The sequence below is a fragment of the Leopardus geoffroyi genome, chromosome E3 (genome assembly GCF_018350155.1).
Source record: "Leopardus geoffroyi isolate Oge1 chromosome E3, O.geoffroyi_Oge1_pat1.0, whole genome shotgun sequence".
Taxonomy (NCBI): Eukaryota; Metazoa; Chordata; class Mammalia; order Carnivora; family Felidae; genus Leopardus; species Leopardus geoffroyi.
The window spans coordinates 8,927,269-8,953,500 of record NC_059340.1 but is presented as its reverse complement, the minus strand read 5'-3'; the positions used below and the strand labels follow the sequence as shown (position 1 = coordinate 8,953,500).

Here is a 26,232-nt window from a genome sequence, read left to right as displayed (position 1 = left end):
TCTCGCGTCCCCTGCCCGCGTGTCCCCGCACTTGCCCGCGCCTCTGAGTACACACTAGGGCCCACGGTCCCCGTGCACCTGGGAACTGGCATTGGGACCACGCCCGCCGCCCACACATACCCGTGGCACGGGCCACCTGGCGCCGACCGTAGCCCCCTAGCCCCACGGCGCCCCCGAGCCAGCAGGGCAACAGATCTCGGCGCAGGCCCCGCCCATCCCCCCAGGCAGCCAATGAGCGCGGCGGTCTGGGCCGGCCCCGCCCACTCCGGGGAGCCCCGGCCGCCGATTGGCCCTCCGGGGAACACTGGCCCCCGCACGTGGGGCGGGGGCGGGGGTGAATGAAGTGGAAGCGATTCCCCCGCCCCCGCGCTTACCTCCCGCGCCCGGCGCAGCCCGCCCCCCCGCCCCCCGGCGCCCAGTCCCGCGCTGGCCGCCCGCTGCAGCCGACCCCGGCGTCCGGCTTTCCCGGACCCGCATCCCGCGTCGCGGACCCGCGATGGCCAAGCGCAGCTCGCTGTCCATCCGCATCGTGGAGGGGAAGAACCTGCCCGCCAAGGACATGTGAGCGCTGCCGCGGGTGGGGGCCCCAACTTTCTGGGGAGGGGCGCTGCCCCTTGTGCCTGACCTTTTTGGGGTCCGCACGGCCCGCCCACAAGTGGAGCAGCGGCGAGGGTGTGGCGAGTGTGGCCGCGGTCGGGGACTGGAAGGGAAATGGGGACAGTTAAGATTTGTTGCAGGCACCGGGCAGGGGGTGACAGGGAAGGGCTGTGGACTGGGGAGGGGACGGGGGTCTATAAGGGGCCTTAGTTAGCAGGGAGACAGCGAACGGCGGCTCAAGAAAGGAAGGGTAGAGCTTTAACTGGACAGGGGCTGAGCGTGGGGGAGACCTCGCTAGGAGATGCCTCAGTGAACTGCGGGGGGTGTGGCTGGGGGGCGGTGGGGGTGCCCCCTGGAAACTAGGGGTCTTCCTCAGTAATTCCGAAACCTTTAGTACCCGGGAGTGTGCACCTGAAACACGCCCCCAGGGCGGGGGGCTGTCCCGGGGCTTCCAGCTGCGCGCTGGCGTGGAGGGTGAACCTGTAGGTCAGGAGGCCGGTACCGTGCAAAGATGGGGTGGCTGAGCCATGCGGTGGCTTTACCTCCTCACAACTGCCCAGCAAGGCCGTTCTCATCGTTCCATTTTACAAACAAGGAAACTGAGGCTCAGAGACGTGAAATGCTGGCTCCAAACGGCTGAGCACCATCTTGGGGCCAGGGCTCCTAACCAACACCAACATCTAGGGCTTTCCCTGGTCCCTGGCCAGATTTGAGGAGGTTTTAGGGGCCCCTTGTCCCAGCCCCTTTCTCAGTAGGTTCCAGAGCTGAGTTGCCCCATCCAATCCTTGCCTCCCTCGCATACAGCCTTAGACAGCATCTTATCTCTGAAGCCTCAGTTTCCCCTTCTGTAGACTGGAGGTCAGAATCCCTTAAGCACAGGGGTGTCTGGCTGGCTCAGTCAGTAGAGCATGTGACTCTTGATCTCGGGATTGTGAGTTCTAGCCCCAGGTTGGGTGTAGAGTTCACTTAAAAATGAAATCTTAAAAAAATAAAATAAAATCTCTTAAGCACAAAGCTCCAGGTGCGCTGGCTGCCTGGAGCAGGGTGTGGGGGAAGGGGAGCCCAGAGGCGGCATTGGGTCCAAAGTCTACTGTTGGGAGCCCCCCTCCACACCCCTCCTCTGCCCAACCCCGGCTCCTCAGCAGGCACCTGGATGCGAATGGGGAGGGGTGCAGGAGGCTGGGGCGCGGGCATCTCTCCCATAGGCGCAGTGGCCCCTGGCCCCCGTGAATTTCCCCGCTCTCTCAGCGCCTTGAGCAGTTCTAGTTCAAGGCCCCCTGGGCCAGGCGAGGCCAGACTCAGCAGTTGCTATGGCAATGGGTGAGGGAGGGGGCTGCGAGGGCCATCTCCAGGTGGGTTTCTGAGCTTGTAGGTGGGGCGGGAGCTGAGCCTGTGGTCTCTGGGGAGAGCAGGCAAATGAACTCCGAGGAGGGTCTTAGCCTCCAGGCCCAGCCTCTGAGCACCCCCCTTGCTGGCTCTGGTAACTAGGTCAGCTGGGCCTCCTCTGGCTGGTGGCTGCCGGGAGGAGCATCCCCTCCGTCTGTCACCTCCCCCCCCCCCCCCCCCCCCGCCATCCCCGCAGGCCCTAGTGCCTGGCCATAGGCTTTCCCCAGCCCTGGGTGGTGAAGCCGTGGACTTCGTCTACCAGGGGGCCAAGGTGCCGGCTTCTTTGGCCAGCCCTGCCTCTGCACAGCCGAGGGGCCTTGGGTCTCCTTCCCCGGGGGAGTGGCCACCGAGGCCTGTTGGTTTGCCTCCGGGATCTCTTTCCTTGCCCTGCCCCCCTCCCTACTCACCTCCCCTCACCTCCTTTCCTCCGCCCTCCCCTTAGTGGCTCTGTGGCTCTGACCTGTCACCTGGCTCTTAAATCTAGCTGTGACCCCGCCTCCCGCCCCCCCCCCCCCCCCCCCGCCAGCCTCTCAGGTTGGGCTCTTCCTGGCCCTGCTTTTGCACACGTTTAGGATCTTCTGCCTCCAAACACGCCCCTTCAGAGTCCTCCAGAAAACTCCTGGTCATCCTTCAGGACCCCTCTCAGACGTCCGCTCTGGCTTTCCCTGGTGCCCTCCGGCAGGGCTGTTCATTTGTTGTTTTGTGTCCTCCAGCGGTTTGGGGGCAGTTAGGATGAAGCCCTGGGTGGCAGCTGCTGCTTCTTGGGCAGCCTGGGGGTGAGGGTAGGAACCGGGACACATTCATCTTGGCATTCCTGGGGCTCTGGGGTCGCCTGGTCCACAGTAGTGGGGGGGGAATAAGGGGGGTGGAGGACCTTTCCATTTAATCCTTTTATTTGTCCTATAAAGTAGATATGCTCAATTTGTAGAAGGGGAAACTGAGGCTCAGGGTGTGCAAGTCACCTGCCAAGGCCACACAGCATTTGGGTAGGGAAGTCAGCATTCAAACCCACTCTTTCTGCTGCTGACAAGCCAAGAATCCTGGCTGGACCAAGGTTTCAGGCCTGCTGTGGGGCTCTGTGGGGACTGAGCCTTGCAAATGCCATGCAAATGATTTAGCTCCCGGATGTCAGGGGTTTGAAGATCACCGGAGGCCCCGCACTGAGTGCTGGAGGCAGGGGTGGTGGTGAGCCTGCCTCACTGTGCCTCATCGGCCTGTCTCTTGAGTAGCATCTCTTCCAGCCGGGACTCGCACACCTCTGAGGACGGGGAGCTCACTACCTTTATAGTGGCCCATGTTGACTGAGACTGTTCTAAAGAGGGAGACATCATCACACGGCTGCGGCCTGCCTCCCTGCCACCTCCATTCATGGGCTTTTCGTTCTCTTAAGGGCACAGAGCACAGCTGTGCTCCCCATCACCGACAGCTTTTAGAGCCCACCTGTTCCTGTTTTGTTTCCCTCTACCGTCTCCCATCCTTGGGTGCCTGGGTCAGCCAGACAGGAGCTAAGTCTCATAATGACTGGTGACTGGCTCCCACGCCCAGTGGCCCTGGGGACGGGCCCGGAACTATTTCAGGGTTTGCCCTGATCCTTCCCCTTCCACAGCCTGGAAACTGCCAAAGGCCTAAATATAGAGACCCTGCAAGTAGCCAGGCTGGGGAAGGAGAAGTCAGACAGGGGACCAGCCCAGGGGCCTCATCAGGGCAGAGGGCACTGGGCAGGGCCACAGGTCCCAGCAGCTGGCCAGGGATCGTGGTCGGGCCTCTGGCTTCAGCCCGCTCTTGACACCGGCCCCTCTGCCCCCCTGTGACCCAGCCACCCAGCTCACCCTGCCCCTGCACACGCAGGTCTGTTCCAGCCTCCGGGCCTTTGCCCACTCCAGCGACCTTGCCTGTAACACAAGCCACAGACCTCACTCTTCATTCAGAGATTCATTTGCTGAGTGGGAACTGCGCTGTGGGCAGAGCTGGGCTACAGGGGTGCCAGGGGTGAAGGCAGAGGCGGGGTAGAGGGGGTCCACCCCCCAGAGGCCTCAGCCCACACCGATGTCTCCCTCCTTCGGAGTTCCTGGTGCAAACATGCATGCAGCTGCCGGGGCCCTGCCGCCCAGCCCAGCTCCTGGGGCGCACAGGGCCCTGATTGCTGGAGGCCTAGGGCCCCCTGGCTTTGGGGTGGTGGGATGCAAGCTGGGGTGTTCCCCAGGGGCTCTTTGGAGGAGGGGGCTCCTAAAGGACAAGGGGAGGGGTTACAGGAAGAAGAGCTAAGGCGTCTAGGGCGGTGCCAACATTCACTGAAACTCTCCCACCGGCTGGCCCTCTTCGAAGGTCAGGGCCCGAGGCAGCCGTGAGCCACCGTCGTGGCCCCACTGTGCCGTGTGGGGAACTGAGTCTTGGCAGACATTTCCGGTCAGCATCAGGAGGACCTTTGGAGATGTTTGCATCTCGTGGCTTCCTCTGCAGGAAGGGCCCCTTCTGAGAAGGGAAGCAAGACTTGGAATTTCCCCAACCTCCAACAAGCAAATACACTTCCTTTTAATGGACACTGGGCCTGAAAGGCACTTCTGGAGACAGTCCTCACCCCCTTACTTGCCTGGGACCAGCCCTAGGCCTAGACCACCCCAGGAATCCCCCACCAACGGAGACCAGGGCGCCTGAGCAGTCCCAGGTTGGTCTGCCCCTTCCTTCTTTCCCGGGTGGCTGAGAGCTCGGGGGCAGACTGTTACATTTGTTCATTCATTCGTGTATCCAGGAAACATTCCTGGGACCCCTGTCCTCGCCCCTGGGGGGATGCAGAAGTGGCCCCTGCGCTCAGGTAGTCAGGTGGGGATGGCAGCTGAGGACAGTACTCACGAGCAGTCCCGGGATGGAGAGAAGATGGAGAGTTTGTAGGCAGTGGGACCCAAGGGGAGACCTTACTTCCTGCCTCTGGGACGGGGCAGGGCTCTTGGGGGGGATAGGTGGGGGAGGGGGGAATGGGGGAGGCTGAGGCTGGGAGGTGGGCCTCGCTGTCCAGGCTGGGGAGCAGCAGTAGCAAGGGGTAAGGGTTCAAGGGCTCAGAGGAGAAAAACGGCTGACTTGGGTGTTGAGGATAGGGGTTTCTCCAGCTTGCCCGGGGCTGTTCCTTGGGCACCGTTACAGGGCGGGGTGGGAGGAAAGGGTGGCAGGAAGAGGCATCCATTCATGAGCAGGGGGGGCAGTGAGCCGTTTCTCCCCTTCCCCTGCATCTGGGCAGGGGAGCCTCGGTGCCTCCCACACTGATGGCGGGGCACACGTTTTGGCCTGAGGAGCCTTCAGGCACCAGCCCGGGCCCTGGTACCTCAGACTTGATTGTCTTTCTCCTGGGGTCACCGAGGGGAGGGCTGGGAACCCCTACCCTCACCCTGCCTGCAGCTGGACGCCAGTCCGCCCCTCCCTGGCCTTCTGTCTTGCAGCACCGGCAGCAGCGACCCCTACTGCATCGTGAAGGTGGACAATGAGCCCATCATCAGGTATGGGGGTGGGGGTGGGGGGTAGAAGGGGGAGGTCTTGGAGCATCTAATCCCCTGTCCCCCCCCCGCACCCCCAATGCCCTGACAACACCCGCTTGGAGGGGAAAAAGACCCGACCTCCTCATGCTAATGACTGACCTTGACGCCCATCCAGGGATTATATCCAAGGGCTTCTCACCAACTCTGCCCTTTTTTTTGTTAACGTTTATTTATTTATTTATTTATTTATTAATTATTTTTTATAAACATAGGGGCGCATGTGTCTCTTTGTTTTTTTTTTTATTTATTTTTAATGTTTATTTTTGAGACAGAAAGAGACAGAGCATGAGTGGGGGAGGGTCAGAGAGAGAGGGAGACACAGAATCTGAAACAGGCTCCAGGCTCTGAGCTGTCAGCACAGAGCCAGACACGGGGCTCGAACTCACAGACCGTGAGATCTTGACCTGGGCCCAAGTCGGAAGCTCAACCGACTAAGCCACCCAGGCGCCCCTAACGTTTATTTATTTTTGAGAGACAGAGAGTGAGCGGAGGAGGGGCAGAAAGAGGGAGACACAGACTCCGAAGCAGGCTCCGGGCTCCGAGCTGTCAGCACAGGGCGCGACGTGGGGCTTGAACGCACGAACCGTGAGGTCATAACCTAAGCCGAAGTCGGCCGCTTAACGGACCGAGCCACCCAGGCGCCCCGTTTACAATCTTTACAGCCCTCAAAAGGGACAGAGGATGATGATTAGGACCAGCAGCTGTCATTTACGGAGTACAGCCTGCCGGGCCCTGTGCTACACCTTTTGCAGCCCATTTGAAAACTTACAACGAGCTGGCTGTGATATTATTAAATCGCGTTTGCAGATGAGGAGCCCGGAGGCTCAGAGAGACTAAGTAACCTGCCCAGGGTCACCTACCTAGGAGGTGGCAGATTCGGACTGGAACCCAAATCTGGCAGAGCCCAAAGCCAGAGCTCCTTCCCCCTCCCCGGCCCTTGCTCCCGCTTCCTGAGAGACTCCCACAGTGGTTGTACCCCAGAAAGGCTGCTCCAGCCTGGGGGCCCCAGCCTGTACCCAGAAGGGCCACTTCCCCTGGGTGTGGACAAAAGGGCTCCACGATTCTGGGCAGGGCCTTTGCAGTCTCGTGCCCTCCGTGTCCCGGACTTCGTGGCCAGAGCCGCCCCCCTGTTCCGCCCACCTGAGCGCCCATGGCTGACCGCCAGCCAAGGCTGACAGACTCGCGGTTCTTCCCCCCACTGCAAACAGGACCTCAAGTCTTTTGCCTCATTCCCTCCAAACCACGATACCAAGAGGGGGCAGGCAGGATGGCTCTGGTTGCCTCTGTGACAGACAGGGAAACCGAGGCTCCAGAGTTCAAGTTACCTGAGAAGTGGTTGGGGTGAAGGTGACGCCCTGAGCCTTCATCCGGGTCCTTGGGGGTTTCAGCTCTGCCCCACCCCCACCCCCACATGCCCTGCTGAGTCCCGTGAGCTGAGGGGCACTGCCCTGGGGGTTTGGCCAGAGCTGGGTGAGGCTCTGCCCACGCAAGACCTCTCTGGGTCAGGCTCTGGACCGTGGCTCCCAGGCCCCCCCAGGAGGATTGTCTTGCTCCCGGGTCAACTTGGCCATCCCCCTGTTCCCACCCTTAGTAAGTCTGTTCAGCATCAGGAGCCAGGGTGAGGCTGGGAGGCCGGGCTTCTGGTCCTGGCTCTGCCACTGCCCCGTTATGGGACCGGAGGCCAGCTATGGCCACCTGTGGTCTCAGTGTCCCCAGATGGAAAATGGCCTGATGGATGCGGCCCTGTGCCCTGCCCAGAGCAGCAAGGAAGGTCAGGAAGGAATGATTAATGGTGGGCAGTAGGGTCCAGGACAAGGAAAACCATCCACTGGCAGAGCACTTGTTCCCGGGAGTGGAAGGAGATGTGGGGAAAGGTGGACTTAGGTCACACGGCCCCGTCTTGCCGTGGCCTGGGGCCTGCGGGGGGCCCAGACAGGTGCTGAGGGTCCTCTCCTGTAGGACAGCCACTGTGTGGAAGACCCTGTGCCCGTTCTGGGGTGAGGAGTACCAGGTGCATCTGCCGCCCGCCTTCCACGCGGTGGCCTTCTACGTCATGGATGAGGATGCCCTCAGGTGGGTGGGCCCCCGCTCTTTGGCTGGGGCCCAGACCCCACCACCTGCCCATTTCACTGCTGGGACTGCTGGTCGCTTTGCATCCTCTTTACAGCCTGGCGGGAGGGGGAGCCCAGAAGGGTCTGGAAGGGATCGGAGTTTGAGCGTGTGGGTGTCTGTGGGGGCAGAGGGTTCACTGGGCTCACACCACATCGTACGTGTGCGTGTGCGGGGACACAGGCACGGGTGTGCTGGGCCGCGCGTGGGGGCTGTGAGCTGGAGAACCCACAGAGCATGAGCTCGGCAGATGCGTGGGCACACGTGTCTATCCCCGTGCGCAGAAACGGGGCACATACCCGCGAGAGGGTCCAGAATGCAGGGCCTACGGGAGGGTCACGGGTCCTGCTGCAGTAGGCTCCTGTAAGTGACGAGCGTCAGCCTCCCTGCTTCCCACAGGGCCCCTGAACTGGGCAGGAGGGGGGTCCTGAGCCCCCTGCAGAGCCCTGCCCAGCTCTGGTTCCCTCTTCATCCTCCAGCCGGGACGACGTTATTGGGAAGGTCTGCCTTACCAGGGACACCCTGGCCGCTCACCCTAAGGGTAAGACCCCCGGGAGGGAGCCTGTGGCCCACTCTGGCCTCCCTCCTCTCTTGCCCCGCTGCTCTGCTTGTCCCTGGCCTTCCCCCATCTCAGAGACGCTTCTTCTAGGCTGCTTCAGGGCCCGTGCTCACGGAGAGCCATGTCTGCCCTCCCTAGAAGGGCCTCTGGCCAGCTCCGGCACCCTGGCCTCTGTGCCCTGGGCCCCATTCTGCCCCCGGGCTGGGACGGCACCCCCCTAGGGCCGAGGGGGGCTGCTAGCAGTGGGATCTGAAGCCTCGGCAGGCAGAAGATGGGCCTCTCTATGCTCCGTTGCTGAGGTGTAGAGGCCCCCTCCTCCCAATCGGGCTGGCTCTTTTCTGTACCCCTGGAGTCCCCCCAGCTTGGGCCCCAGTGCCACCGTGTCCTAAGCCTGTGAGGGGTCAGCCTGTGGCTGGGCTGGGCCCCTTTGGTGACTGCCGGGATGCTGACATTGTTTCCAGGGTCAGCTCTTTCCCAGCCTCACTGTGTGACCCGGGGCCTCCTCTGGGCTGGGTCCCTATCCGCCAGGGAGGGTTCAGGCCAGGAGCTCTCAGACAGTACAGGTTCCGCTTGTCTGAGTCCCCGGGACTCTCCCGGGGCCTTCCCGGCACGCACCTGCTCCTGTCTGTGAGGCCGGGCAGGCATGCGGGGGTGGGGGGGACTTTGCTGACTCATGGAGCCTCTTGGCCCCTGCCAGGCCAGAGGCCTTTCCTGCCCGCTGCCCCCACCAGCCCCTCGGGGTCCAGTGGCCCAAGTGATGCTATTCCCTTGCTGCTTCCCCGTCTGGCCTTAGTTCCTCCTCCAGCAGCCCTAGACAAGAGCCATTGTTTTAAGTTGGAGAAACTGAGGACAGAGAAGGCAGTCCCGTCGTGAGTCAGGGTCAGAGCCATCACATGCCTTGTGACACAATAGTAAGGACACGGGGGTCACCGGATTTGGATGCTCATCAAGCCTCTTCCAAGTGCTGTTGCTCAGCTGCTGAGCCTCAGTTTCCTCATCTGTCAGTGGGGACGACAGCCCCCGCCTCACGGAGCTTGAGAGGACCCCGAGGGGCCTGCAGAGGGGGCCGGGTGGCGCCTGGCGGGGCTGAGGGAGAGGGCCAGGCCCCCGGCTGAGCCGCCAGCCCTACAGGTTTCGGCGGATGGGCGCACCTGACGGAGGTCGATCCCGATGAGGAGGTGCAGGGCGAGATCCACCTGCGCCTGGAGGTGGTGCCGGGGCCGCGGGCCCGCCGGCTGCTGCGCTGCTCTGTGCTGGAGGCCAGGTGAGACGGGAGGCGCGGGGGAGCGGGGCGGAGGGCCCCACACAGCTAGGGACACCGGCTAGGACTCCCGGTGTGCCGTCCCCGCCTCCATGTCCTGGCCCTGCACCTCCTCCCACGAGGAGGGCCTCGGACCCGAAGAGGTTTCCTGGGTGACCGCACACGGGAGGCTATGTCTCTTGGAGAAAGGGGTGAGGTTCTAATGGTGGAGCTTCGGGCATCACAGAGGGGACCCCAAACTCTGAACGTGCAGGCCCAGTGCTAAGACTGGGCTTCTGCTGCCTTTAACTCCGGTATGAACTTGACCTGATACGGCGTGGATGTGTAGCGGGGTCCTCAGTGGGGGGGGGGGGGGGGGGGGGGGTGGAAGGAGTTGCTGGAAAACTCCAGATGGGAGGGGTGGGGTTCTCTCCAGGAGGGAGGCTTGGGTGGGAAGGTGGGCCTGAGTCACCTGTGACAGGGTTCCCCCTCCCCCCCCCCACCGGCTATTTTTAGCTGCAGGCTCCCCTCCCTTCTGGGCCTGAGTGTGAGTCACACACGTTCCATGAGAAGCGTCTTCCTTTCTGGCTCCAGCCCACCTCCACAGGGTCCTTGCTTGCCTCTGGGGCGGCAGGGTGGGGAGTGGAACCCCATGTGGGTGGGTGGCTTCCCTGGGAGGAAGATCTCTCTCCTGCAAATGAGGACTGTGGCTCCCCTGGGCTTTATTTTCTGTCCTGGGGCTGGAACGTGGAACAGCCACAAACACATGGAAAACTTGTGGGTGGCCGAGGCTCCAGCCTGGCCTCCACTCAGCAGGTGCCTGGGTGGGAGGAGTGGTCTGTCCAGACCTCTCTGTAAAGTGTGAGGGGCCTTGGCCCCCGCCGCCCCCAGCTCAGACCCTGCTGGGGTCCTGAGAGGCCTACGAAGCTGCCTTTGCTGCAGAGGCAGAAAGAACATTTCTCATCTTTCTGGGCAGGCCCTCAAGGCCAAGCTCTGGGATTCCTATTAGACGGTTCTGAGGAAGAAAAAAAACCAGGCATGAGAGGCTTTGAGCTGAAAATACCAAAAAGAGCAGAAGCCAGTATTTATAGTAGATGGAAGAAGGATGGGCTTTGTTGTTTTGGCGCAAAGGGTCCTGAGCTGGGGGCGCCTGACCGCCCTTGGGCCTTGCAAAGGACCAGCTGTGGAGACAGGGCAGGATGGCCTATCGGGGCTGCTCATGAAACCCCCCTGGCCCTGTGGGGCAGGCCTTCTAGAAGCCCGTGATCTCAATTGTTGGGGCGATCTTCTCCATTCCACTGACAAGGAAACTGAGGCTCAGAGAGGTGGCCCCAGCTCAGTCCTGCCCTGGCAACAGATTGGGGGTGGGGCGGCACAGCCCGGGCTGTTCCACGGATGCGCTCGTCTCCCCCAGTCCCCAGAGCAGCAGCTAGTCCTGCCGAGTCAGAGGATCCCTGGTCTGGTGTGGGTGCCCCCGGAGGCCCATGGGGTGAACGCTGTGGGAATCAGGGTCCAGAAAAGGGAGGGGCGCTGTGCGTAGTTACCCGGCGGGCCCGGATGACCCCCGCAATGGTCATGTGACAAGTGGATGCTCCACTTTCCCCAGGGACCTGGCCCCGAAGGACCGGAATGGTGCCTCTGACCCCTTTGTCCGAGTGCGCTACAGCGGCCGGACACAGGAGACCTCGGTGAGGGGGCTGGGGAGGGGGCAGGCAGGCTCAGGGTCTGGCCTGGGCCCTCATCACCCGGGAGGTCAGGCTGGGACTACGGTCCCACAGAAGAGGCTTGGAAAAGCGGGGTGACCTGTGTGAGGGTGTTAACAGATCCCAGCCCTTCTGGCACCAACCCCTGCAGGCTGGGCCGAGACAACCAGTGTGGGGTTCATCTGCACAGTCCAGCAGCTCCCCGCATGCCTTTCCTCACCTCCAGCAAATAGCTGGGGTGGTGGGCGCAACCCTGGGAGGAGAAGGGGGTGGAGTCTTGGCTTCTCAGTGCCATCTGCTACCTTTTTGCTGTGTGGCCTTGGACAAGTGCCTTACCCACTCTGAGCGCCAATTTCTCCCGGTTTGGGGAAGGTTTGAACGGGAAGTTTATACCTCTCCTGCTGCAAGGCCCCTGCAGGGATCCCACGTGGGGTGTTTGGGGTGGCTGGGCCTTGGGGGGGCCCCTTGGGGTCACCCCACCCCTACTCACCCTGTTTTGGGCAGATCGTGAAGAAATCACGCTACCCACGCTGGAACGAGATGTTTGAGTTTGAGTTGGAGGAGGGGGCCGCGGAGGCGCTGTGTGTGGAAGCCTGGGACTGGGACCTCGTCAGCAGGAATGACTTCTTGGGCAAAGTGAGCACCCTGCCCCTTCTGGCTGCACCTGCCCCGCCTCCATTCCAGCACCACCCCCCTTCTCCCCTCCTCCCCTCCTCCGCCACCCCGCCCTGCTGCTGCTTCAAAGGGGCACTCCCCAGGGCCAGGCACTGGTGCTCAGGGACCCCCGGAAGGGACTCCCCCAAAGGAAGATTCCTTGGCAAGGAAGAGCGCTGAGGGCCCCAGCCCCAGCCCCAGCGCGGCCCCCCTGCCTCTGCCTTGTCCCCAGGTGGTGTTCAATGTCCAGAAACTGTGCGCGGCCCAGAAGGAGGAGGGCTGGTTCCGGCTGCAGCCCGACCAGTCCAAGAATCGGCGGGGAGAGTGAGTGCCTGGGGCTCGGTGGTGGGGCTGGTGGGCTCGGGGGTCCCCAGGGCAGGGGGGCGCGGACAGTGGCTCCAATAGGCGGGGCTGCGTGTGGTGGGGGGAGGGGCTGACGCAGCTCCAGGCTTCTTTCTGCGCTTGCCCGGTGGCCCAGGCTCCGTTATCCTGGCCTATCCTGCCGCCTCGAGCTTCTCACAGCCTTGGACTCAGCCCTGTCCTCCGAGGCAGTCTCCTGCTTTCCACCTTCTGGCAGATTCTGGAACAGGCCTTCAGCCCTTTCCCTTTAAGGGTTTCTCTGCAGACCTCAGACCATAGTTTGAGTCCCCAGAGCTCTGACTCTCCCCCCAAATTCTCCAGGAATAAGGTTGCCAGATAAAATACAAGCTGTCCCCTTAAAGCTGAGTTTCAGACAAACAATGAATAATTTTTAGTGTAAGTATGTCCGTGCGATGTTGGGGACCGACTTCTACCAAAGATATTCAGATTTAACTGGGTTTCTTGTATTTTTACTTTGGTAAATCTGGCAACCCCCTCAAGGAAGCCCTCTGGCCTCCTCGCTCACCACTCAGCCCGGAAGTAGGGGATCGGCAGTGTCCCCCACCTTGGATGGTTCACTCTGTCTCTCTGCAGAGGACCCCAGACCCCCCCATCCCCACCATCAGCGGGGCAGGAGCAGGGCAGGGGCTGAGTCCCGCAGCAGGCATTTCCATAGGACGAGCCGTTTTGGCGGCTTCTACTGTGTATGAGGCCATGTGCTGGTGCATCACTTAGTGAACTGTCCTGTGCTGCTGGACGTGGGGGCCTTAGAGAGGTTAAACCGTGGTCAGCACCCTCCCCAGAAGGGGTCTGAGCAGAGGAGCTTGGTAGTTAGATCCATTATGGCGAGTTGCTTAATCCCCTCGAGCCTCAGTTTCCCCTGGCAGGTTGTTATGACCGTTGGGGATTGTGTATGTGGAGGAGCGGATCTCTGAGAGTTTACAGATTCAAAGCTGGGAGCCCCGCGTGTCCATATGGGTCAAGCGCAGAGTTCAAGGCGCCTAGAAGTGACAGGGAGCCAGGCGGTGAAAATGGGTGGTGTTCCCCTGAGTTTGGAGGCGGGAAGGGCTTTCCAAGCAGAGAGCACCTTGGGGAAAAAGTGGGAGGGGTGCAGTGCAGGGAACCAAGGTGGAGGGCAGGCCCCAAGGGGGAGTATGGAGGCAGTGCGGGAGGGGGCATGGCGCAGGTGGCCTGGGTCCCTGGTGGAGAGGTCACAGGCTGCCCGTTCCAGGGGCAACCTGGGCTCCTTGCAGCTGGAGGTGCGGCTGCGGGACGAGACGGTACTGCCCTCCGGCTGCTACCAGCCCCTGGTGCAGCTGCTGTGCCGTGAGGTGAAGCTGGGCACCCAGGTGAGGGGGCCCCGGGGGAAGGTGGGAGGGTCCAGGGACAGCAGGCCTGTTCTCCCTGTCCTTCTAAACCTGCTCTGAAGAGCAAAACTCTCAGTTCTCAGGATGGTAAGGAATTAACCAATGCCCAGGGCCCCTCGCCATTCTGTGGGAAAGCACCCCTCCCCCTTCCCCGTGGTGGTCCCAGGCCCTCAGAGTGAAGGGTTTGGGTTCCCCTGTGCGTCTTCTGACCCTGCCTCTCCTTGCTGCCTCCTGCAGGGCCCAGGGCAGCTGATAGCACTTATCGAGGAGACAACAAGCACCGAATGCCGCCAGGATGTGGCCACCAACCTGCTCAAACTGTTCCTGGGGCAGGGACTGGCCAAAGACTTTCTGGACCTGCTCTTCCAGCTGGAGCTGGGTCGTACCAGTGAGGCCTGGCAGGGAGTGGCCTGTCTGAGGGTGTGGTGGAGAGGGGAGCCAGGAGCCAAGGACTCCAGAGATGCTGAGAGGGGAGAAATCTGGGAAGTCTTCCTGTAGGAAGTTGCCTGATCTGATTAGGGGGCAAAGGAAAGAGCAAAAGGCAGAGTTGGGGCAGTGGGCTGCGGGCTCCCAAGGTCCTCTGTCCTCCCCAAAGCCTGGTCCCTCTCTCAACCCCCCTACCCACTAGAACCTCTGCTTGTAGGTGAGGCTAACACCCTGTTCCGGAGCAACTCTCTGGCCTCGAAGTCCATGGAGTCTTTTCTGAAGGTGAGGTTGAGTGATATGTGCTCTTTGTTTCATAGATGAGGAGTTTCAGAAGGGCCAAGAAGCAGAGTGGGAGCTTAGATTCCAGTCTCCTGTGTCCAGGGCCCTTTAAGGCTAAGAATTGCCTTCATCCGTCCATGCAGTCATCCTGTGGCAGCAGTGTGTCGCGCCGTCCCCATCGTGTGCCCCGCTCTCTCCTGAGTAGACACAGCAGGCAGATGGTGTAGGGGGTGGCTGGGAGGTCAGCTGCAGGGAGATGGCAGGCAGCTGGAGGTGGGAGACGGGACCAACGCCACTCACCGCCGCCCCCAGGTGGCTGGGATGCGGTATCTGCACGGCGTCCTGGGCCCCATCATTGACAAAGTGTTTGAGGAGAAGAAGTACGTGGAGCTGGACCCCAGCAAAGTGGAAGTCAAGGACGTAGGGTGAGGCCGGGGGCGATCCCTGGGGGCGGGGGTGTCAGGCCCTTTATGCAAATGTATGTTTTTCGCCCTTTCTGCCTGGGCCTGGGTCTACCTTTTCATCGCTCTGCCCACCTGTGCGTTGCCTGTGTGCCCCTGTCTCCGCTGATGCCTTACTGCGCCTGTCTCCAGGAGCCCCTGTGCAGCCGTGTGCACGGGCGCTGACCTCGACCTTCTCTTGCGGGTCCCCTGCGGGCCAACGCAGGTGCTCGGGGCTGCACCGCCCGCAGACAGAGGCCGAGGTGCTGGAGCAGAGCGCGCGGACGCTGCGCGCCCACCTGGCGGCGCTGCTGAGCGCGCTCAGTCGCTCCGTTCGCGCATGCCCCGCCGTGGTCCGCGCCACCTTCCGCCAGCTTTTCCGGCGCGTGCGCGAGCGCTTCCCCAGCGCCCAGCACGAGGTGCGCCCTCTGCCGGTGGGGCCGGGCGGAGGGAAGAAAGCGGTGGGGAAGGGGGCAGCTGTGGCGCCCGGAGGCGCGGTGTTGGGGGGGGGGGGGGGCTTCGAAGCGCCTGGCGGGGTCGTGGGGAGAGGGAGAGGCGGGGACAGCACCAAAACCCAGCGGGCTGTTCCGAGCCCCGGCCTCGGGGAGTCCAGCCCCTGCTCTCCCGCACCCCCTAGAATGTGCCATTCATCGCCGTCACCAGCTTCCTGTGCCTGCGCTTCGTCTCTCCCGCCATCATGGCGCCCAAGCTCTTCCACCTGCGGGAGCGGCACGCGGACGCCCGCACCAGCCGCACCCTGCTCCTGCTGGCCAAGGTGCGGGCCCGTGGACACTGGCGAGATGCCCGACCGGGTGCCCGGGGGGCCCTTGCCTGGACAGCGGTGTGCCCCCCACTGGCTCCAGGAACACCTGTAGCACCGCACTTTATAGTTTGCAAAGCGTTTTCACGGGCACCGATCTCGTGTGGATGAGAAAACGGGTCTCCGAGGGGCAAGAGGTTCCCCAAGGCCGTGTAGCCTGCGTGTGAATAGGGGGCCTTGTAGCTCCAGCTCTACTCACTCCCAGGCTGGGGTCGTCACACCCAGTGGAACTGGCTGATATTAAACTTGCTGTGAAAGGCCAGCCGGTTGGGCTCAAGTAGCCTCGACTGTCGGGTCCCGAAAGGCTTCAGACTCCATGGGGTGCTCGGCGCCGAGTCCCAATGGGGATGGAATGGGCCTGTGAGCAGTGCGTGTGCTGCCTCCACCTCTGCTTCTACAGTGGGGGTAGCACAGATTTGGTGGTGGGGCGGGGGAGGTTGCAGGGGTGGGCCCTTGACCCAGCAGAGCCTGGCCCTCGGCGGCTGTCCCCCCTCAGGCGGTTCAGAACGTGGGCAACATGGACACGCCAGCTTCCAGAGCCAAGGAGGCTTGGATGGAGCCGCTGCAGCCCACCGTGCGCCAGGGCGTGGCCCAGCTGAAGGACTTCATCACCAAGCTGGTGGACATCGAGGAGAAGGAGGGTGAGCTCTCCCGGAGAGAGAAGCCCCGCGCCCCGCGCCCCGCGCAGCCGCCCCAGACACGCGTTTGCTCCGCCCCCCGGCTGGTGGCCCCGCCCACACCGGATCCTCCTCCGGCTCCGCCCACAGCCCTCCAGGTGTCGTCGCCCCGCCCTGTGTTTCCGGTCCCCACCTACCTCTGCGCCTCTCTGGTTGCGTCCACGGCCTCTTGGTCATGTTTGCCCCGCTCCCTGCCCCGTGGCCTTGCCCGCTGCCGCCTGTGCCCCTCGAGGCCCTGCCCCCTGCCTGTTGTTGATGTTTGCTCTGCCCGAGTCCCTGCTTCAGCTTGGTCTCGGCTCACGTTTTGCCCTCCCTCCCTTGCCCGCCAGAGCTGGGCCTGCAGCGGGCGCTGAGCTTGCAGGCGCCGCCGGTGAAGGAGGGGCCGCTCTTCATCCACAGGACCAAGGGCAAGGGTCCCCTCATGTCCTCCTTCAAGAAACTCCACTTTTGCCTCACCACCGAGGCCCTCAGCTTCGCCAAAACGCCCAACTCCAAGGTGGGTGAGGAAGGAGGTGGGCAAGCGGGGGCACCCTGGAGGCACCTGTCCCTCCCTTGGAGCCCATCCCAGGGTCCACTGGGATCAGAGAATAAAGCCGGGCAGGACCCTGTTTGGGTGGCAGCCACAGTATCTCTTAAGACTCACGGGAGGGAAGCTTCTCTTCCCCAAGGGCTGGGGGTGGGGGGACAGTGCTGCAGTGTCAGTCCTGGCTTCCTGGTGCATGAATTGGGTGGGGGGCTGAGGGGTGCTTCCGGGAAATCAAGGAATTAGAGAGGCTCTGGGAGGAGTCCTGGTTTCCAGCTCTAGGAAGGGTCTCAGTCCCTCTGAGCCTTGTTGCCTTGGCCTTCAAGTTGAGGATGATGGTCCCTATGTGCCAGGCTGTTGAGGGTAGAGGAGATGGTCGCTCTGAGGTGCAGCGCCTGGGCCCTGCACGGGGCGGGATCTTGGCCAGTGGAATGACTGAAGGCCCTGGGCTGGTCCCTCTGTGCTTTTCTCCCAGGAGTGGCGGAGGGCATGCTTCTTGGGCAGACCTGCTGACCCCGAGCTGGGCCGACCCGGCCCCCAGTCAGTCAGGCTCTGGGGACAGTCTTCCGGGGATGCCCAATCCAGCCCTGAGCAGTCGATGGGGGAACTGAGCTCCCTGGGTGACTCCTCAGCCTGGGCCTCTCGCTTTCCAGCGTATTCCACTCTAAGCAGCTGCCTGGCCACTGAGTCCCCTCAGGACTTTCTGCAGCCTCAGCAGAGCCCAGCAGGACCTTCCCTCATCCCCCTCTGGGCTCAGCATTGAGCTCTGCCCTGTTGTGGACATACCGCCTATCCCCCTGTGCAGCACCACCCCTGTCTGCCCCCCTCCTGTCTCCCCGCCAGCAGGTGTACCCCAGAATGGGCAGCACATCCTCTGCCCTTTTCTTTTTTTGATTAAAAAAAATTTTTTTTTTAATTTTTTTTTTTTCAACGTTTATTTATTTTTTTGGGACAGAGAGAGGCAGAGCATGAACGGGGGAGGGGCAGAGAGAGAGGGAGACACAGAATCGGAAACAGTCTCCAGGCTCTGAGCCATCAGCCCAGAGCCCGACGCGGGGCTCGAACTCACGGACCGCGAGATCGTGACCTGGCTGAAGTCGGACGCTTAACCGACTGCGCCACCCAGGCGCCCCAAAAAAAAAAAAATTTTTTTTTAATGTGTGCTTATTTCTGAGAGAGAGAGGAGAGAGAGAGAGAGAGAGAGAGAGAGAGAGAGAGAGCATGAGCAGGGGAGGGGCAGCAAGAGAGAGACACAGAATCCGAGGCAGGCTCCAGGCTCTGAACTGTCAGCACAGAGCCTGACGTGGGGCTTGAACTCACGAACCGTGAGATCATGACCTGAGCTGGTCAGACGCTGAACTGAGCCACCCAGGCGCCCCTGATTTTTTAAAATTGAAAAAAAAAAAATTTTTTTTTTAATTTTAGAGACAGCACATGTAAGAGGGGCAGAGGGAGAAAGAATCTTAAGCAGGCTCCACGGTGAGCATGGAGCCTGTGCAGGGCTCGATCCCACAACCCTGGATCATAACCTGAGCCGAAATCAAGAGTCAGATGCTTAACCGACTGAGCCACCCAGGTGCTCCTCCATCCTCTGCCCTTTGGGAGGCTCTGCCCCAAGATGGCTCAGATGTGTGTCCCCAAGTCTCCCCTCCAGGTTTCCCCACTCCCCACTCGTCACTGAGGCCAGCAGGGGTTGGTGGGCTTGGATGCCAGGCTGGGGGGTGTGGGTGCTCTCCAGAGGGCCGCGGGGACTGGTTATTTGTGTGCTAAGGGCCCCGGCAAGCTCTGATGGGAGAGACGAGGGGCTGGGGGCCGCTGGCACAGGCGGAGTTTCAGCAGCTTGGGGGCCCCTCGGGGATGTGGATCTGTTAGGCGCAGAACTCCCCATCATCCCGTTTGTGTCTTACCATATTGGATGACGACAGGAGTGAGAAGGGGCCAGGAGGTGGGTGGTGACTCTTAGAGCTGGGCAAGGTAAAGGCAAGTTGGGAAATTATTCATAAGGGAAAAGGCACAGGGTCTGATCCCGGCAGGTGCTACCTTCCAGCCCTGGGGAATGCTGGGATTCCAGACAATGTTTCCCATGCTCAGACCTCCCGGGGCCGCCGGGAACCCTCGAGAGGCCAGGCATCGGTCACCATCTGTCTGCACTGCATCTGGCCGAGGTCACTCACAGAGCTGGGTCCTCTACGCCAACCCCCGCTGCTGCAGAAAGGGAGACTAAGGCCCAGAACTAGGAAATGGCGGGGCCCCGGCTGGGACCCTGAGTCTGCCCACTCCACCCACTCCAGAAAAGTGCCCTCATCAAGCCGGCCAACATCCGGGCGGCGGAGAAGGTGGAGGAGAAGAGCTTCGGCAGCTCGAACGTCATGCAGCTCATCTACGAGGACGATGCGGGCAAGCCCCAGACGGTCTACCTGCAGTGCAGGGTGGGGGCTGTGGAGGGCCCTGGAGGGGAGGGGCGCTGTGGGAATGGCCACCTGGGGGGCAGCTACACGGAGGCCCCAGGGAGTCCCCTACCCCTTTGTTGGCCACATCGGGTCCAGCAGGGTGTGAGATCCGGTGTGTGTGTGTGTGTGTGTGCGCGTCTCGTGTGTCTGTGTCCTAGACTCGGGGTGCCGTGCCTGCCTTTCCCTGGGCCTGTCCGGTTACCCACATGTAGGTCCCCATGATTTGGAGCTTCGTGTTGTACCTGTTTGCGGGAAACTGGATTTCTGAGTATGTGTGTTGGTGCCTGTGTGTTTGTGTGTGTGTATCAACACGTCATAATCACACGTTTACGGAAGTGTGTGGCCCCGAGTGCGTGACCTCAAACCGCCTTCTCGTCTTTTCATGTATCAACTCATTCACTCATCTAAAAAATACCTGGTGAGCACCTGCAAGGTCCCCGGCTGTTCCCAGCGGTGGGGGTTCAGCGGCAGGCGGAACACAGCCTTGCCCTGGTGGAGCTCGTGTCCCAGGGGAGCAGATGGATGTTAAATAAATATTTAAAATGTCAAATGGTGGCAGTGCCTTCAAGAGCACAAAGGAGACTTCGGGAGGGAAATAGGACGAAGTAGGCTTCGGTGGGGGGAGGACCCCTGACGCGTGGCATTTGAGCAGGGCCACTGTGAAGGAGGGACCATCTAGGGGGGACGCAGGGACCAGGAAGGAAGGCTGAAGTGGGAGGGGTTTGGCTTGTTGTGGGAAGTGACTGTCCCAAGCCACAGGGGGAAACAGTGACAGCAGGGCCACCACGTATCGTCGGCAGGGGGTATGCTGCCCCAAGGACAGCGGAGGGGGCCGGTGGTGGCCGCGGTCCAGCCCACGCTTTGCGCGTTGGCCCACGTGCCTGGGAGTGCCAGGGAGGGAGGGCTTCCCAGAGGGGGTGACCTCTGACCGCCGCCCCCCCGTGTCGCCTGTAGTGCGTGAACGAGCTGAACCAGTGGCTGTCTGCGCTGCGGAAGGTGAGCATCGGCAACCCTGGCCTGCTCGGCTCCTACCACCCTGGCGTCTTCCGCGGGGACAAGTGGAGCTGTTGCCACCAGAAGGACAAGTCAGGTAGGAGAGGAGGCGCGGGCCCCTACCCTGCACCCATCCACGCGGGGCCTGGGAGCCCTGGCTTGCTGGCCTGGCTTGGGGGGCCGCCTGTGCGCCTGCGGGAACTCGCCAGAGGCCGGCCGGCCCCTGCGGGTGCTCCGGGCAAGGAGGGTTCGTGACTGGCTGGTTTGGGAAATGCCGTGTGGTGTGTGTGCCGCGTGAGGGGACACGGAAGGCCCTGTGGTGGCCTGAAGCCCAGTTGGGATCCCGTTTCTAACACCTGTGACCCAGGGCTCCCTAACTCACTTGACAGGAAGCCTTGTCTCGCCCAGTGACCGAGGTTCTTGCAGAACCAGGGTTCCAAGGAACGCGCTTTAGGAATTCCTTGCTGATGAGGGCAAGAGAGGGCCCCGGAGTTCGCAGTCGGGTACCGGAGCTGTGGGCAGGGGGACCCTGGGCACTAGAGGGCTGGCCGGGAGGAGCCTCTGCTAGAACTTTCGGTGATGACGGAAATGGTATGTGTCTGTGCTGCCCGGTACTGAGCACGTGCTGGTCGTGAGCGTGTGTCTAGGCTTGAAATGTGGCTAGTGTGGCCCGGGAACTGAGTTTTAAGTTTGTTTTCTCGTATATAATTTTATTTTAGTATTGCTATTTTTTTAACGTTTAATCGAGAGAGAGCGGGAGCAGGGGAGGGGCAGAGAGAGAGGGGGGCAGAGGATCTGAGGCAGGCGCTGCGCTGACAGAAGAGAGCCCAATGTGGGGCTCGAACCCATAAACCGCGAGATCGTGACTTGAGCCGAAGTCGGATGCTCAACTGACTGAGCCCCCCAGGCGTGGCTAGTGGCTACCCTGTCGCACAGCTCAGTTCTGGAACTGTGACGATCTTCCCTTACCTCCGGCTGCTTCACAAAATTCTTGCTCCCCAGTCACAGAAGAGCCTCAGCCCTTGGAGCCCCCCCGCCTCCAGGCCGGGCCCCTGGAGCCTGGCACGGGAGGCCCTCGGAGGCTGACCCACCCACTCTAGCCCGGGCCCACGTGTGGGACTGAGCAGTGGTGGGTCTTTACAAGGGTGTCGCTGGTCGGTTGGCCTGACCTGGAGCCGTTGGCTTTGACCTTCTTGGTGACAACCCTCGTCACTGGTGAGGGGGGCTCCCCAGGGCACTAGGTGGCAGGGTCTGGTAGCCCATTTTATGGAGGCGGAAACTGAGGCTTACCAAGGGCCAGTACCTCTGCCAAGGTCGTAAAGCCAGCAAGTGGCAGGGCCAGCTCATTCCAAGGCACAAACCCCTCAGCTTCCCTCCTCGTGATCTTACGGTTCCAGGGCACTCCCTTCTTCCTTCCAGAAGGTTGTGCAGCTCCCACGCTCTGCCTTCGTGTGTCCCAGGGCTCAGGAGCGAATCCGAGGGATGAGCTGCTGCCCTCCTGGGGCCCCTGAGCGTATTCCTGTCCCTCTCCCGGCCTCAGTGTCCCCACCTGCACTCCCAGGAAGTTGGACATAAGCTCTCACAGGGCCTGCCCACACCCTGCCCTCTCTGTGCCCCCAGATCTGGGCTGTGACAAGACCCGGTCACGGGTGACCCTGCAGGAGTGGAATGACCCTCTCGATCACGACCTGGAGGCCCAGCTCATCTACCGGCACCTGCTGGGCGTGGAGCCCGCGCTGCGGTGAGGGGGCCCGTGCAGCCCCAGGGAATGTGCCAGGCGAGGCCCAGAGTTGGCACTCGGGCTCAGGGCTGCTCTGTGTGGCTGGTCTCTCCCTTCGCATCAGGCCCGGCACGGGCCTGCCTTTGGTGGCCACACCTGGGGAGGGACACATAGGTCTCTGTGGCATGAGGCACTTAGGGCAAAGGTCCATGGGCTGTGGAAGCCCCAGCCTCCCAGCCTGTCCAGCCTTCCTGTTGTGCCCTCGGGGCTCAGGGGTTGCCCTCGGCCACCTCTCCGAGTTCCTCAGCCACCTCCGTGGTGCCCTGGTTCCCAGCCCTGGCCCCAGCTCCCCAGCTCCCCAGCTCAGGAACCAACGGGATGCCTGCGCCCTACCCCACTGACTCAGAGGCTCTGGAGGACGAGGCCAGCATGGCGATATTTTTAAGCAACCCAGTGTTTCCTGAGAGTACTGCCTCCCCGAGTCTGCGGAATGGGGGCGGTTTTCTCTCCCACACTCCTGTCCCCGGGCCCTGGGGGAGGGGGGCTACGGTCCTCGCTCCTTCACGACTTTTCCTTGTTTCCAGCGGTTAACTCTCTTCCTCAAAACCCTTCAAAGCTCATGCGGTCAGATTAGAACCACTTGCCCCCTTGTGAGCCACAGTCACCAGTAGCCTCCAGGCCACCCTGCAGCCACCTCCTTTCTGCCGGTGCGGCCCTGTCACCAGCTCCCTCTCCACCCCTACTCTGGCCCCCTTGTTCAGGGACGTCATCCTCCACCTCCAAGATGAAGCCACCACCTTGTCTGCTCTGTTCCTGGGACCCACGGTTACCCCCACTTAAGCCAGGAAGTGGCAAAGGTTTGAACCCAAGCAGCCTTGTGTTCGGGTGGTCCCAACACGGGACCAGGGCTCATAGTCCCAATCACAGCACCCTGCCTGGAGAGCCTCTCCCACCTCCAGAACGCCTCGGCCACCCTTCTCATTGCGCCCACCTCCTTGCCACCCACACCACCAGACCTCCTGCCTCACCCGCACCTCTGATCCACTGACACGGTGGCCTGTCCTCAGCCCTGCTGTACCCACTTCCCATGGCTGCTGGTACCAATTACTGGACACTTGGTGGCCAGAAACAATGCAGATGTATTCTCTCGCGGTAAATGTCGAATAAGTAAATGAACAGAGCAGGTGAGGGCCTGGACTGACCCCGCAGGACCTAGAAGGCATCTGAGGAAGAGGACCCCGTTAGATCTTAGCACAGGGACACCTCTCTTCCAAAACAGATCAGGAAGACCATCCAAAGGGCCAAGCCAGTCGAATTCCTAACTAAGGAACTTCAAGCCTGGGGTCCACTTGGCCGCCCACTCTCCCTCTGTGCAAACTCACAGGACTGTACCCGAGAGGGCCCAGGGTGGCCCAGGTCTGGTGGACCCTGGTTAGGAACCGTGCTTGAATTGTCAGTTTCCTATTTCCAGAAGAAAGAAGCTGGTTCCACAGCCAGTTAATAGTGGGGACTTTCAGGCCCCAGTTGGCCCCTTTCCCCAGGGCCCTCTGAAATAGGAGTGGTGCCTTCTGATGACCACCACCCCCCCGCTCCCCCCCCCCCCCCCGCTGCCCTGTTTTGGAAGTGGGGAGGACCAGAGGAGGCTGGAAGAGGAAAAGTGCCAGGGGACCAGGGGACCAAGACCTGGGCCTCTGTTTCTTCCCCACAGACTGAAAGGGTCAGCCCCCCAGTCCCAGGACCCCGTCCAGCTCAGGGGGGTCACCCAGCCTTCCTGGCCAGGGCACCAGGAGCCCTCACTCTGTCCTCCCCCGCAGGGAGAAGCACCGGGAGCTGAGCGCGGGCACAGAGGCGGGCTCTGTGCTCACAGGCCCTGGTGGAGGTAGGTCACCCCCCCGTGTGGACTCTTGCAGGGGCCCGAGCTCCCTTCAGGGCTGCTATGGGCGGGGCCCCACTCCCAGGGGCTCTCTGGCCTTTGGCCCCACCTTGCCCCCATCCCGCATCTGCCTCCAGCCCCTGAGGACCCACTGGCCCAGCTGCTGCAGGTGCTGCGGGACCTCCAGGAGGCCCACAGATCCAGCCCAGCCAGCTCACCGCCTTCGGAGCCCAGCTGCCTCGTGGAGCTGCAGACGTGAGGCCTGCCCCACACTCCCTGCCGCTCCCCCTGACCGGTGCTTGGAGACCCCGCCCCCCGCCCCCATGTGCTTCTGGCTCTTCACTTCAGTCCCCCTTCCTGGGGAGCAAGGCTCAGGGCTCTCCTGGGCTGGGTGAGTCCGAAGGGACCAGGCAGCAGGGGGTCCATTGTCACCCACCTCAAGTCTCTAGGGGACTTGGGGAGCTCCTGCTTCTCCGTGAAGCCTGGCTGCTCCCCGCGGGCCCTGCAGCCCTTGCTGCTACTGGCCCAGACTCTGGGGACCCCTCCTGCCCAGGACAGATCTAGCCAGAAACCACCCCTAGGATGGCCCCTGCCTGTTGGACTGATGCTCCTTGGGCCCAGAGAGGTGGGAGGGGACACGGATCCTAGGAGGCCAGGCCTCGACCTCAGCATCCCCTTCGCTCCTGGCCACCCCCACCTGCTCCCCTGCGGCCACTGCCTGGGCCCCCGGGAGAACTTCGCGGTGCTCTGTCGCTGACAATAAACCTGCTGTGACTGCCTGGCCTCTGGGGTCTTGTGATGGGGGTCGGTGGAGGGAGTGGGCCTGGGGACTCCAGTGGCTCTTGTGGGTGGCCAAGGACTGGGGCCACCAGCATAGCCTTTGTGTATCCCTTCTGTCTCCCACCCCCAAATCCCGGGGGGGATTCCCTCCTCCCCACAACTGTTGTCCCCACCACACCCCTGGGTCCCACGGCTCCATCCCCCACAGGCTCCAGAGCCTGACTTGTCTCCCCTTCCCTTCCTGGCATAGGGGGTGCTGAGGCTGCGCCGCCCCCCGCCCCCCAGCAGCGTCTGTTCTCTGGCTGCTTCCTTAGGGCCTCACACAAGTCTGCACACCTGTTGAATCTCCTTGGGTTTCAAGAACCTTGTGGTCAGGGAGTATGGACCCCAGGGTCTGCTGTGCCCTAATGCAGAGTGAAGGGGAAAGAGGTGTGCACTTAAGGGGCTGCCACAAGTAGAAGCCCAGGCTTTAACCGCATACACGCGGCCCGGTAGTGGCACCCACCACCCTCTCCTCCAAAAGGGTCCTGGGGTGGGGCGGCTGCTGCAGCCCAAAGGGCGTTACAACAAAGTGCCTGGCCATGTACCCCCGCACCCTCAGGGTCTCTCAGGCAGGGAATGAGGTCCCGTTTGGGTGAAAACGACATCCCCTTTTCCCCTCACCCCCGCCCAGAACAGTTAAGTAGCAATCCCTGGTCCAAACTTTCCCAGGATGGCCCAGAAGGGCGGGTTACAGCCTCAGGGCATCGTCACCCTCCTTGCCTTTCATTCCTCCCCACCTACTTAGCCTGTTGTGGCCTGGCTTGCAGGCCGCTGTCTCCACTTCCTCACCCCAGGGGCCCAAAGCTCGAGGAGGAAGCAGCCCCTCCCAGGAAGTGGTGTGGAAGCTCCAGGTTTCCTTGGGGGCTCCTCCGCTGCTGAGGCTTCGGTAGCTTATGGGAGACCCAGGCCCTTGGTTCAGCCAGCTCAGGCAGGGCCTTTAAACAGTAGTAGGGGCGCCTGGGTGGCTCAGTTAAACCTCTGACCTTTAAGTTTCCGACTTTGGCTAGGGTCATGAGCTCCCGTCTCCTGAGTTCAAGCCCCACGTGGGGCCCTCTGCTGTCAGCACAGAGCCACTTTGAATCCTGTCCCCCTACCCCTCTCTCAAAAATATTAAAAAAAAAAAAAGATTAAATTGGCTTTGGGATAGATCTCAACAGCAGTCATTAAAAAGCAAAAACCCCTAAACCGTAGCCTGCCGAATACCAACCAATCAAAACGGACTCCTACACTTGCCCCTCCAAGCTCTTCTCTCCCCCTTGGATACACCTGTCCCCAGCCCTTACCCGCTGTCTGGCTAACAAGAAGCTCAGGCCACAAGCCCCCTTGGCCAGCCAGGGACGGCACAGCCGGGGGCCCGTGGCAGGCGGCCTTGGCGTGGGCTTCACAACCCACTGGCCCGGGGACCGGGAGCCCGTGAGGCGTCTTCCGCCCCCCGCCGGCCACAGCTGCCCACTGCGCCCTGGCTCCACCCTCCGTTCGAGGGCCTCGCTGGGTACTCCGAGGGCACATCTCCAAAGAAGGATCAAGGGGCACGGGGAAGCGGAGAGGGGCACATTGCCGCTTAGCCCGGTGAGGCCCTCTCAGCACCAGCAGAGCAGCTCCCAGCACCGCGAGTGGGGGCCGAAGCACGCCCACAGGGGAACGAGCACACGGAGCCGACTCCGGGTTTACGCATGCGCAGAACCACCAGCCGCCCCCCCCCCTCCC

The 26,232-nt window shown here is 62.0% G+C and overlaps 1 protein-coding gene across 6 annotated transcripts; it reads left to right on the top strand.

The window, feature by feature from the left end:
- The first annotated feature begins 319 nt into the window (after positions 1 to 319).
- Positions 320 to 24,486, top strand: RASA4B (RAS p21 protein activator 4B). 6 transcript variants are annotated; one of them, XM_045461952.1, is made up of 22 exons: positions 437 to 561; positions 4,444 to 4,648; positions 5,415 to 5,471; positions 7,475 to 7,583; positions 8,099 to 8,160; positions 9,310 to 9,442; positions 11,025 to 11,106; positions 11,626 to 11,757; positions 12,008 to 12,099; positions 13,367 to 13,484; positions 13,740 to 13,890; positions 14,146 to 14,210; positions 14,520 to 14,632; positions 14,874 to 15,066; positions 15,285 to 15,422; positions 15,964 to 16,108; positions 16,474 to 16,640; positions 18,959 to 19,096; positions 20,072 to 20,207; positions 21,731 to 21,851; positions 23,645 to 23,709; positions 23,841 to 24,486. In XM_045461952.1, exons 3-22 carry the CDS (start codon positions 5,456 to 5,458, stop codon positions 23,960 to 23,962), a joined length of 2,298 nt encoding a protein of 765 aa, XP_045317908.1. In that variant the 5' UTR covers positions 437 to 561; positions 4,444 to 4,648; positions 5,415 to 5,455; the 3' UTR covers positions 23,963 to 24,486. The 6 variants fall into 6 exon arrangements, with proteins under 6 accessions (XP_045317905.1, XP_045317906.1, XP_045317909.1 ...); XM_045461954.1 differs by having other exon boundaries at positions 7,470 to 7,583; XM_045461949.1 differs by lacking the exon at positions 4,444 to 4,648 and having other exon boundaries at positions 320 to 561; positions 7,470 to 7,583.
- Positions 24,487 to 26,232: the final 1,746 nt, after the last annotated feature.